A 12,051-nucleotide genomic window follows, 5' to 3' on the forward strand; every position below is an offset into this window, starting at 1 on the left:
TACCAAAAACAGATCTAAAAAGAAAGCAAATATAGGTATAAAGTCTATCATGAGGCCAGAAACACAACTTTAAACAAATGCTGTTGTTGCTCTGTGTCTGCTGGACATATAAAACGGCAACCATACATCTTTATAATATGTAAAATAATAAAACAATATATAAAATCTACATTTTTACCCTCATGAGCTCTTCCTCAAATGGCTGGCTGAATAAACAAGGGTTAAATAAAAAAAAAATACACATGATGCAGTGTAAATTAACATTGAATTTTATTCATTTATCGAGTTTGAACTGACTTGGACGTAAAGTCAGCAACATTATTGCTGGAAGAAGAATTATTGATGCATTTTTCATACAGCTGCTTTGGTATGTTTTGGGCTCTCCCACAGTACAGTTACATTCACTGTGCCGTCCATAAATAATACTGTACAAAAATAATATGTGCTTCGACATAAGACATACTCTAGATCTAGATTTCCACTGTTTTTAAGAGGAAACAATAAGGCTTTGATCAATCAATGACATATACAGTTACTGGCATTATGTTAAATAGAATAAATTAGATTTTGCAGTTGCTGTAATGTCGTCCGTGTTCAAAGTGCATGAAAAAAGAAGGGAAATCCACTGGAGTGTGTGTAGATTCAGGTCCAGGCACAGCTGTAAAATGTCTTATTTTTTAAGTGAGTCCACTGTTGCATGTGCACCCTGAAGAGGGTTCATTTTAAGTTGTGCCTTGAGCTGAATTTCTACACCTTTTTTTGACAATGTAAGTAGTGTTTTCTCTGTTACATCCAACGTGTGAGCTCAGGTTGACATCCTCAAGTTCAAATGTGCCGTCACAGCCCTCAAAAACACGCCGAGAGGAAGGTCAGAGGGCGTTTTTTTTCCCTCTCAGCAACACATCTTTGTGCTCCATATTCACAGTCTGTAATGGCAGGACTCTCTCCACTAGGCGGAGCCGTCTCCTAGCAGGCAGCGGTATCTTGACTCCACCAGTTTAGTTCAGCTTGTCAGCTCCTCCACGGCGCCTACAGCCGACACATCTGATGTTTGCTGTGTGAGGACGGGGCCAGCTCGTAGAAGAGGACGTAAGCGTTGCTGCTGCGAACCTGGCTTGAGGACACGGGGCTCACCCTGTACAGAACACACTGGAGTTATTACCCCGAGTACCACAGATCAAGGTGTCTTTAAGAACAAACCCAACCCAACACACATGTACACACCCAGTCTTCACTTTTAAATTGCTTACAAGTTGACACAGCTTTCATAGTAATTTGACAGCAGTTGCGTACAGTGTAATTACTGTAGACAGCACAGCTGTCTGTCAATCTGATAAGATGCCATGTGAGGTAATGTGATAGGGAGTTACTGTTGGGTCTTTATTATACAATCAAACAGGAACAGGTGTGAGATCAAAGCTATCGACACTGCAATCAAAGTACAATAAATTTGTGATTAAAAAGTTTTGTTTGCAAATTGCAATTGTCTTTGCAAGTAACATTTTTGGATTCACAAGCAAAACTTTTGTATTTGCAAACTAAACAATTAGATTTGCAAGCAACATTTTTGGATTTGAAAACAAAACTTTTGGATTTGCAAAGTAAACTTTTGGATTTGCAAGCAAAACGTTTGGAATCGCAAAGAAAACTTTTGGATTTGCAAAACATTTGGATTCAAAAAGAAAACTTTTGGATTCGCAGCTAAATTTTTGAATTCTTAAGCAAAACTTTTGGATTCACATTAATACATTTTTTGATTGCAGTGTTGACAGTTTTGCTTTTAAATCTATTTTTTTTTATTGTGTGGAAAGTTTGGTACTCAAACCTCGTCTGTTTAATTGCATAATAAAGACACAAAACTAACTCCATAATATGATGACATGCGAGTAGATTTAAGAGTAGTTACCTGGCGTCGTTGTAGCTGTACCACTCTCCCAGCGCCTGGTTTTTGCAGTAGGCCGTGTAATGGCCTCCCAGAGCGTTTCCAGAGTGGTTGGATACGGCATACAGGTTATACACGGGGCGCTCTGCAGGGAGACACAACACACTGTCAGTCAACACTGTCCTTATCCATCAAATCCAGCTGACCTTGGAAAGTGCACGAATTATCCTCCTCTGGTGACAAGCACCTTCGGGAAAATACTCACCGCCGCTCTCTGAGGCGAACTCCCGCAGGTCCAGCTCTTTGAGAGCGAAGTTGACGTAAGTGGAGAGTTTGCTGGTTCGGATGCTAGAGTCTGAGAAACGCTTCAGGTCTGAGGGGAATGCTGAGTCAAGGAACAGACACGAGTTCACAATGACATTATTGTGCTTTAAGTGCAATTTTGAGTACTTCTACTCCAACTTAAACTTTGATTTAGAGGAAAATATATAAATTAGTTTTATACCACAATATCTATTTGAAAGTTTTACTTCTCAGCTACTTTACAGGAAAAGATTCTTACAGATGAAGCATATGATCAACTTCTACTGCTACAGATTGACCTCATTTTCTCATAGACTTCTATACAATCAGACTTCTTTTTGCAAAAAGAGGAGTCGCCCCCTGCTGGCTATTAGAAAGAATGCACGTTTAAGGCACTTCGTACTGGGAAGTTGATTTACAGATATCTTTTTCTCAATGTAAGTCTTTGGGAAAAAGTCTTTTTGAGCCAAAAGACATCACTTGACGAACCCGGAAGTTGTAATTCCACCGTTTGGGATTTACAAAATTTGCCTTGAAGCCCGATGCTGTTCATGGGGGCTTGCTCTGAACCATAAAATTAGTCAATCATTGGCTGAGTGTACGCTAATATGTTAGCAGGAAAACTGCCGTCATTTAACTGCATTAAACAAACCAAAATGTGAGGAAAGGATACGAAGCACGAGGATCTGAGGGAACTTCTGGATGCTGAATCTTTTGGTGCATTTCCTTCTGGTTTTGCATCTGTTGCAGGTCTGAGAGAGAGAGAGAGAGACAAAGACAGAGAGGGCGGTGAGATACTGCTGCTGTATGATAATCCATCATATCATCTTTAGAAAAAGGAAGGTGGAGTCCTTACCGGCCTCTCATCCCCGTCCAACACATCCTCTTTTGTAAAGAGCCTTAAACAGTCTTTGAGAGACACTTCGCTTGAGCCCTTCTGTGGAGACAAAATCCAGTCAGCAAACTACATTATATTTATGGTATATATGATACAGCATGACAAGACTACGCTTTTATCATCAGAATTTGACAATTACGGACTTGTTTTCCACTGTAAGATAAAATCCTTTATTAAAGGCTGTTTAAGGTGTTCTGACCTGTGCAACCGGTATGGATAAATCCCAGAACGGATCAAACACGGTAGAGCAGAAGCCACAGACGGAGCAGGTCACCGAGCTCTTCAGCTGTCCAACAAACAGATCTAAAAGGCAGAAACAAGAGATGGAGGATTACGTTTAATATGCGTCTAAATCAAGGATGGTTTTAAGGTGTTTATGCAGCCCCCATTCAGGTAAATCTCTTACCCACTACTTTGCTGTCCTCTCTCTCCAGGTACATGTTCCACATCCGCTTGCCCTTTTCCTCATCCCTGTGAATGAAACCAGACAGCTCAGGTCAAAATGGTGCATTTCTAAGACTTTGTGTGTTTATTTTGCGTTTTAATTTGTATTTAAGTCACTTTAAGACATTGTAAAGGTCCTTTCTCAGGTCTGTAATTCCAGTATATAAGTATAGTATATATGACTATTGTCGTTTAAAAGGGTGGGTCCGTTATTTTGAGGTTTTTATATCATTCATACATCAGTACGTATGTTTTAGCGTCAAAATGCTATTTTCCTTCAAGCTCTTCTAAAAACCTTTTCCCTCTTCTGAAGAATAATGTGAAGTTCATAAATGGCCATATAACTGTAAAACCTTGAAGGAATTTAAATGCATTGTATTTCTAAATAATTACACAGTTTATTTCCATGTTTCAGGCGTGCAGCAGTGTTTTTTGGCAGTGAGAGGTGTCAGCGATCAGGGAGGTTATGAGTGACTTATTAGGAGCGGTGGTGAGAGGTGTGCTGACTTACGACAGGTGGTCAAAGTCCTCGATGGACACCTTGGGGCGGACGGTCACTCTGTTCACCTCATTATGGAGGCCGTCCAATAAGAAACGCAGGAACTCCTGGGCGTCCTGCTGACTGCAGAGACACAAAATCATTACTTTCTTTCCTCTGGATTGAATGAAAAGGTTTAAAAGCCGCAGCAGGAGGAGGAGGAGGAGGAGGAGGAGGGAAGACTTACCTGCAACCCATGAATTTGGGAGCGTATCTCTGGATCTGGCTCCTTAAGTCAGAGGGACTGACGGCCTCGTTGTTCACAGACGTCCACAGGCTCTGAGTCAGCTTTGCGAACTCTGAAGGAAAGACAAATAAAGACAGAAAATGAGGCCATAATCATGAAAAAAACACCATCCTTTACTAAATTCAACATACTTTTATTAATAAAATGACGACTGGATCCACTTTGGGTTGTATTTCTTTTCCCAAAATCTGCATTTTGCTCCAAAGTCACCAGAGAAATTGGTATTCTTTAGCTTAAGATGCAGAGTTTTGACCTTGACTAAGACATTTCTGTAAATCCAGCCTGTACTCATGGGAGATTTGTACTTATTTGTATGAAAATAAACATTATGTTTTGAGCTTGATGTGTATGAAAACAATCGGACAGCATGGACTCAACCAGGGCGGATTTTTTTTTATGGTAAAGTAAAATAATAATTATTTTTGGGCATCGAAGGTCGTTCTTGACCTCAGCTGACTGTCCGCTTACTATGAACTGCACTTAACTGGTCTCCATCAGTGAATGGAAGTGGCTCAGGTGTCGCGGTGACGTGGAAGTGGGTCACGTGACGACACCTGAGCCACTTCCATGCACTGAGGAAGAGTCATCTCACTAGTGTTGTAGTTCAGACCACCTAAACCGAGGCCAAGTCATGACTACTAATTACAGAGGCAAAGATATGGCCTTTTATACTGAGTGTTAATACCTGTTTTTATTAGGATATATTCACACGCTGTAGTGAGTGACATGTGAGAACACCCTAAAGGAGTTTCATTTTGACCAGTATTATGTAAAGTATTACCTGTCTGATTGCAGTTTGGTCTGGTCACAGCACAAAGGTCATATAAACTGACAGTATGGGACCTTACTGCTGAGTCATAAAGTGTCATAACATTAACAAGGAGCTACACAGGTCTACAGTGTTCCTCGTTATGCTGCTAACTTGTGTTGTTTTAACAGCTCGGCGTCTCGTCCTACCTTCCATGAGAGCAGCGTTGGTCGTGCAGTTGTTGTTGAGGTCGGACCGATGGACGTTTCTCAGGCAGTAATCTCTCAGCTCGGGGGTGTTACTCAGACATTGAAGGATGGAGTTCATGAAACACTGGAAATCAGCAAAAAACACAAACATTAATTCAACGAGGTTCCAGGTCAAAGTGCAGCGTGTTTTTCATTAGACCGAAGTAAAAATCACTCACTGTGTTGCCCAGGTTCTTCAGTCCCACCAGGCCTTGAGGACTCTTGTTCTATTCAAACAGAAAAGCAAAGAGATTTTAGTGTATGCACGCATTTATTGGAGAATTGTAAATTGAACACATAAAAGGTATAATACAGCAGCAGAAAGACTCATTCAGTATAAAGAATCCACCTATCATAGTGTCAGTATGATGTCACCACAGCATGATATCAACCCTGTTACACTCCTCAAGTGTGAATAAGCCTCAGATGACGGTCTGGCATTTATTCAGTGCACACCATCTGATGGTCACATGCTTGGATGAAACACCACAGTGTGTTCCTGCACTGATGAGCCTACCGGCCGGCCTTCACTCACACCGCAGTGGCGTCACGCCAGCATGTGACGCAGGCCGAAGAGAAACGCTCCACTGAGACTCTGCAGAAACACAACGTGGTGTCGAGTTGTTTCTGTGAAGAGTCTCAAATTGCTGCCCGAGTTTAAGGATCAAGGAGTTTATACGACATATCTGGTGGCACTGGTGGCATTAATCATCTGCAGGGCAGACTGATGCAAGGACTCGGAAAGCCAACGCAATGCTGATGTATGTATGACTTTAGCAAGCACAATCTTGTTCTTGTCAGTATGGAAACGCTGTGAAACAAACATTTAGATCAACTAAATCACATATATCAAGCCTCTATAGGCTGACCAGGCATTGGGTTTGCAGCGGACGAAAGAAAAGTTGGCCAAAGAATCACTTTTTGTAATGCGTTTGAGTATCAACAGGTGACATATTAGCTTGTGACCTGTAGCTCATCCTGAATGAGGGAACATAGTGACAGTGTAACGTGATGACTTGGGAGCCAGTAAGTGGCGTCACGCGCCAACACTTTCGCTGACGGCAGAGGAGCTGCATGTGGAAACAACAGCAACGCACTGACGGAAGCACACGCGAGGGAACAGACGCACATGTGTACGCACACAAATAAACTATTAACTGCCTCTATTTAGTGTAAATATACCGTAGTTTATTCTGAATTGTACAGTAAGTTCTGCTGTCTGTTTGTGGTGGGTGTTTGCCTACAGTGTTATCATAGCAAATGATATGTGAGGTCAGACGTGTGAGATATGAGGTGTGAGTACAGTATTTGCTTGCACTTCACACAAGGCCTTTTTTTTTTTAAGTAAATAGGAACAGGTTCCTAATGTGCAGAGAGGTTTAGTGCCCAGTGATGGTCGTTAAAAGCTGAAAATAGAACCTGACAATATAAACTATCAACAGCCCTCTTGGCTGAAATCTAGTGTCTCTTCTTCTCTGCAGTATTTGAAGGTGACCATATGGTGTTGAGTCCCAATCTGCTGCTCTGCTGTAGTGAATACTGACCAGCGGGGCTCGGCACGCTCAGCAGGCAGCTACAGATCTAAAAATCCTTAAAAAACCTGAGGAAGTGATGCGTTCAGGTAATCTCTCTGAGCCCTCCACTGGTTGGCTTGACTTCAGAGAGAAAGAGAGGGAGGTAGAGGAGGCAGCGATATGCATGCCTGCTCAAGGCCGTATACTGTAACACGTGACGAAGACGGACGGTGCCAGCTATGCCACTCCCTTGGAGAAAGTATGAGTCTCCTGTTATATAATAGCTGGACTGGGAGAGCTACCAAATACCACAAGTAGAAGTACTGGCGCGCTCCTGACACTGTACTAAAATGATCCTGATGAAAAATACCTGCTAGTTTGAAGAGACAGAAATTTTATTTTCTCAGCTGAGGACTGATGACAAAAGTTGCGCCCTGATGTATGTGATAAACTCCACTAGGGCTGCAACCAACGATTATTTTCATTGTCGAAGATTTTCTCGATTAATTCTAATAGTTGTTTGGTCTATAAAATATCAGAAAATGGTGAAAAATATCGATCAGTGTTTCCCAAAGCCCAAGATGACATCCACAAATGTCTTGTTTTGTTCACAACTCAAAGAAAAAGCATAAAAGATGACTAATCGACTAAAGAAATCTTAGTCGATTAAGACCAAAACGACCGATTAGTCGACTAATCGACTAAGAGGGGGCAGCCCAATTAATCGATAATGAAAACCTGATGATGGTGCTAGAGTCATTAGGTTTAATCCTCTGGACGTCATTAATATCTGTACCAAATTTCATGGCAATCCATCCAATAGTTGTGGGGATATTTCAGTTTCGAGCAAAGTGGCGTTACCAACCGCCCAATCGCTATAAAAACTACATTAAACTACTCAATTACACCAAGACAAGTCAGAGCAATAAGCTATTCTGTGTGTGTCCAGTGTAAACACGAGCATGCATACCAGCGAGAGCACACAATATCCCCTACAGTATTATCAAGGACAAAGGCTTGAAGTGCAGCCCGAGCTGTAAACACGTCAGGCCATGTGTTAACAAAATGTACTCTGCAGATGATAAGGTGACAGTCTGGACGCATTCCTTATCGGCAGCGCTGCTTTCCTATTATGCAACAAGCGTTACACTCGAATTGTTGCTTTGATGCGGGCGGCCTCTGTGCTCGACGACCTCCTGCATTGTGTTAATGCCATGTGTGCTTATACAGCCTCGTCCTTCTCCACTTAAAGGACAGATAAGGGCCTTAAGGTCAGAGCTGGACGTCCACAAAGCTCTCTGTGGCGTCCCATGTGGTCTCACAGTTAAATAAGATGAGAACTGATTTAAAGATGGCTGTGATTTTACTATTTCTGCTTTTAAAAGCTGCACAAGCTGACGTTTTTGTGCAAAAGGGTCACTTGTCTGCCTCAAAGACAAAATTCTCTCTCAATTTAATGACCTTACTACACCGTACTGACTCTAACACTAATTCATGGTGTCTATTTTAGCTTTGCCATGATATATTGTTACTGGATATGAGTAGTTTTACTGCGATATTAGCATAGAAATACAGTGAAATGTTAATGTCAGCATACTTGATCTACTTTATACAACATAAACTAAAAACACATCAATTCAGCCAAGCCTTTAATCACGAATGGTTATTATTTTATTCATATATTTTATTGTATTTAAGTTGTAAAATGATATTCTATTTTATTGTTATTTTATTAATAACTTATTTTATTGTATTTAAGTTGTATACATTTATTCTATTTTATTGTTATTTTATTAATCACTTATTTTATTGTATTTAAGTTGTATAAGTTTATTTTATTTTATTGTCATTTTATTAATCACTTATTTTGTTGTATTTAAATTGTATAATTTTATTCTATTTTATTGTTATTTTATTAATCACTTATTCTATTGTATTTAAATTGTATAATTGCGTTGTTATTGTATTAATCACTTATTTTATTGTATTTAAGTTGTATAATTTTATTCTTTTTTATTTTTTATTTTATTAATCTAGTTATTACTTCACACTATTCACACACTTTGGTCTTATTTTATAAACTTATTTTATTGTATTTAAGTTGTAAAATTGTAATAGATTTTATTATCTTATTAATCACTTGTTTTATTGCATTTAAGTTGTATAATTTTATTCTATTCTAGCATTTACGTCACACTAGTTTATTACTGTTATTGTAGCTTTTCATTCTACTTTATTACATGTTTATCATTTGACTATAGTCTCAAATTGTTAAATTGCTGAATGTTTTGTCTTTTCTGTTGTTTTCATGGTTCACACATGTTCTGTCTTATTATCTGCATGTCAGTCATCTGTGAAGCACTTTGAACTCACCTGTATGAAAGGTGCTAAAGTTGGATTCATTTATGATCTATAGGCCTATAACAAAATTTGTTCACATGCCTTCACCCAGGTTTAAAAATGCATCAGAGTTAAATTTGCAATCACATTTGAAACAAATTGAAGAAGTTGTTTCCCCCTTTTTTGCAAGTAAAACAACTCAATTATAATATAACATTATTTTTTCATCTAAATGCACCTTTTCTACACTTATCTGTCCTTACTGCCACACTGAACAAATACCATAATAAAAGTTTTATTAAAAGCCAAACAAATCTAGTTTCCATGGAAACAGAAGTTAGCAGGTGAGCACATGGATGACACACAGGTGACCCTCAAGATGAAGGAAAACAAGGTTAATCATCTTTTCTTCTCTAGTATTTAGTGCGTGTCCTCACCATACAGCTTAGTAATTGTGTATTTTGAATTACATTTAAAAAAATAACTTAAACATGTCCTTAAAAAGATATTAGAATTTTTAATATCTGTTATAAAAAACAACATATTTTACTACTATTATTTATTTATTTATAGAAAAAAATATGAAAATATAATAGAAATTTTAAAAAGCAAAATGTATAAAATGAACATTATTGTAATGTTGCCTTAAGGACATGTAGTATAAGAACAAGTGATAAAAAATGTAAAAAAATAAACATGTTACAGATTAAAATCTCAACCACTATATGTAATGTTGTTTACCTGTTTACATGTGTATGTTTTTTTAAATTTGGGAGTCAAAAGTGACCAAAGTTGCAGAAACGCCCATATATATGTTCTATATAGTAGTACTCCTTAGAACATACTAGAACAACTTTAACAAGTCTGATGTTGATGTTTTTCTTTCTAAAAAACAATAACATATATATGAAGAAGAGGCAGACAGGTGAGATAGAAGCAGTGGTGGAGTGGTTTTATTTAAAAATTAAATTAAAATTAATGTTGAATTCATGTATATTGGATCCTAAGAGTCAAAGCTAACGTAGCACACCTTGCTAACTGCCATTTACCTGCAATATTAGCAAAAATGTCCTTATATAGATATTAGAAGATATTAGAATTGCAATATCTGTCATAAAAAAACATTTTTTTTATATATATATGTGTGTGTGTGGTTACTGTCTATATTTTTTAGGATGTAGAGAATGATCATGATTTAAAAAAAAAAAAAAAAAGTAAAATATTTATATCAATATTTACAATGATGCACTCATGAAAATTAATTGAAAAAAATTTAAATGTTATAGAAATTAAAAAAGCAAAATGTATAAAATATTATATTATTGTAATGTTGCATTAAGGACATTTAATAAAAGAACCAGTGATAAAAAATCTCAACCACTCTATGTAATTTTGTGTACCTGTTTATATTGGGAAATATTAAAATATAAATTGGGAGTCAAAAGTATTCCTTAGAATATACTAGTACACAACAACTTTAAAAAGTCTGTAAAGGCAGAAACAATTTAGTTTTTCTATAATAATAATAATAAAACAATACAATGTATATTCTGAAGAGGCAGACAGGTGAGCTGGAAGCAGCAGAGGTGCAGTGGAGGAGGAGGAGGAGGACTCACCTTGGCCTGGTTGATGATCAAACCCATGAATGTGGACACCAGCTTGGACCGAGACAACGAGGGACTCTTCCTCCGCAGCTCGGGCTTCTCAAACGGGAGAGCAGCCGGCAGCTCCTCCGGTACAGTCACCGTGTAGGAGTGTCGCAGAGACGGCATGTTTATGGCTGGTAGGCGCTGTTGAATGTTGTCTTTTAGTCTGGTAGTCAGTCCAACAGCAGCCAGTGAAACCTCCACTGACAGACTGGTTATTAATCAGGTACTAATTAATAGATAGACGGTCAGGTCCTGCAGGTTTCTGTGCCTCTTCAGTCCTGCTTCTTGTTCACAGACCTGCCCTAGAATAACACAGAGGTGGTATGTGCTGGAGTTTCAACTGCGTCCTATAATAAACATCTCCTCCCACAACACTGAGGCGCTGCCTTCAGGTGCTGTAGGAAATAGCAATACTGCTCTTGGCGCATTGGTTATTTACAATGATGCACTGATGAAGATTAATTGAAAATAAAAGAAAATATTATAGAAATTAAAAAAGCAAAATGTATAAAATGAACATTATTGTAACATTTAGTGATAAAAAACACAATATATATATATATATATATATATATATATATATATATACACACACATATATACATATATACATATATATATGTGTATATATATAAATACATATATATATACATATATACATATATATAACATTTTTTTAATTTTTTTCTCTTCTTATTATTTAGAAGTCACCTGCCACCATGGCAGACAGGTTTTCCTTATATAAAGAAATATCTTTTTATATACATACATACACACATACATATATATCAAAATAGAAGAAAAAAATAATAATTATACAAATAATAATGATAATAATGAATATGTGTGTATGTGTATGTGTATGTGTATGTATGTATGTGTATGTATGTATATATATATATGTATATATATATATTATATATATTATATTTTATTGTTATTTTATCAATCACTTATTTGGTTGTATTCAAGTTGTATAATTTTTTCTATTTTATAATTTTATTAATTTATTTTATAGTATTTAAGGTGTATTAAATTCCTGCATTCAAAATCGTACCAAGTATGTACCCGCAAAATAGTAGTAAAGACACTCAGTTGGCAGTAAAAATCCTATTATTTTATATGACATTATAGAGTCCTACAGAAATGAGCGGGAATGAGTTTAGCTCTTCCATTCTTTTAAAGGTCTTATAAAACAACTATTTTATTGTTACTTTATTAATTACTTATTCTATTGTAT

The 12,051-nt window shown here is 37.4% G+C and overlaps 1 protein-coding gene across 2 annotated transcripts; it reads right to left on the minus strand.

The window, feature by feature from the left end:
* Positions 1–255: 255 nt before the first annotated feature.
* Positions 256–11,138, minus strand: LOC141752749 (ubiquitin carboxyl-terminal hydrolase 2-like). Of its 2 annotated transcripts, none has more exons than XM_074610909.1 (12): positions 10,779–11,138; positions 5,488–5,535; positions 5,270–5,393; positions 4,253–4,364; positions 4,039–4,149; positions 3,490–3,554; positions 3,283–3,386; positions 3,042–3,122; positions 2,859–2,937; positions 2,148–2,255; positions 1,907–2,027; positions 256–1,135 (listed from the first exon to the last, which is right to left on the minus strand). In XM_074610909.1, exons 1-12 carry the CDS (start codon positions 10,932–10,934, stop codon positions 1,030–1,032), a joined length of 1,215 nt encoding a protein of 404 aa, XP_074467010.1. In that variant the 5' UTR covers positions 10,935–11,138; the 3' UTR covers positions 256–1,029. The 2 variants fall into 2 exon arrangements, 1 of the variants encoding a protein (XP_074467010.1); XR_012590333.1 differs by having other exon boundaries at positions 561–1,585; positions 1,688–2,027; positions 10,779–11,136.
* Between the last annotated feature and the right edge of the window lie 913 nt (positions 11,139–12,051).

The sequence above is a fragment of the Sebastes fasciatus genome, chromosome 16 (assembly GCF_043250625.1).
Source record: "Sebastes fasciatus isolate fSebFas1 chromosome 16, fSebFas1.pri, whole genome shotgun sequence".
Taxonomy (NCBI): Eukaryota; Metazoa; Chordata; class Actinopteri; order Perciformes; family Sebastidae; genus Sebastes; species Sebastes fasciatus.

Coding starts and splice junctions, on each gene's coding strand:
- LOC141752749 (XM_074610909.1), bottom strand. CDS start 10,934: ATGCCGTCTCTGCGACACTCCTACACGGTGACTGTACCGGAGGAGCTG. Junction 3,123..3,282: donor TATCCATACCGGTTGCACAG/GTCAGAACACCT, acceptor TTGTCTCCACAG/AAGGGCTCAAGCGAAGTGTC. Junction 1,136..1,906: donor TACAGCTACAACGACGCCAG/GTAACTACTCTT, acceptor TGTTCTGTACAG/GGTGAGCCCCGTGTCCTCAA.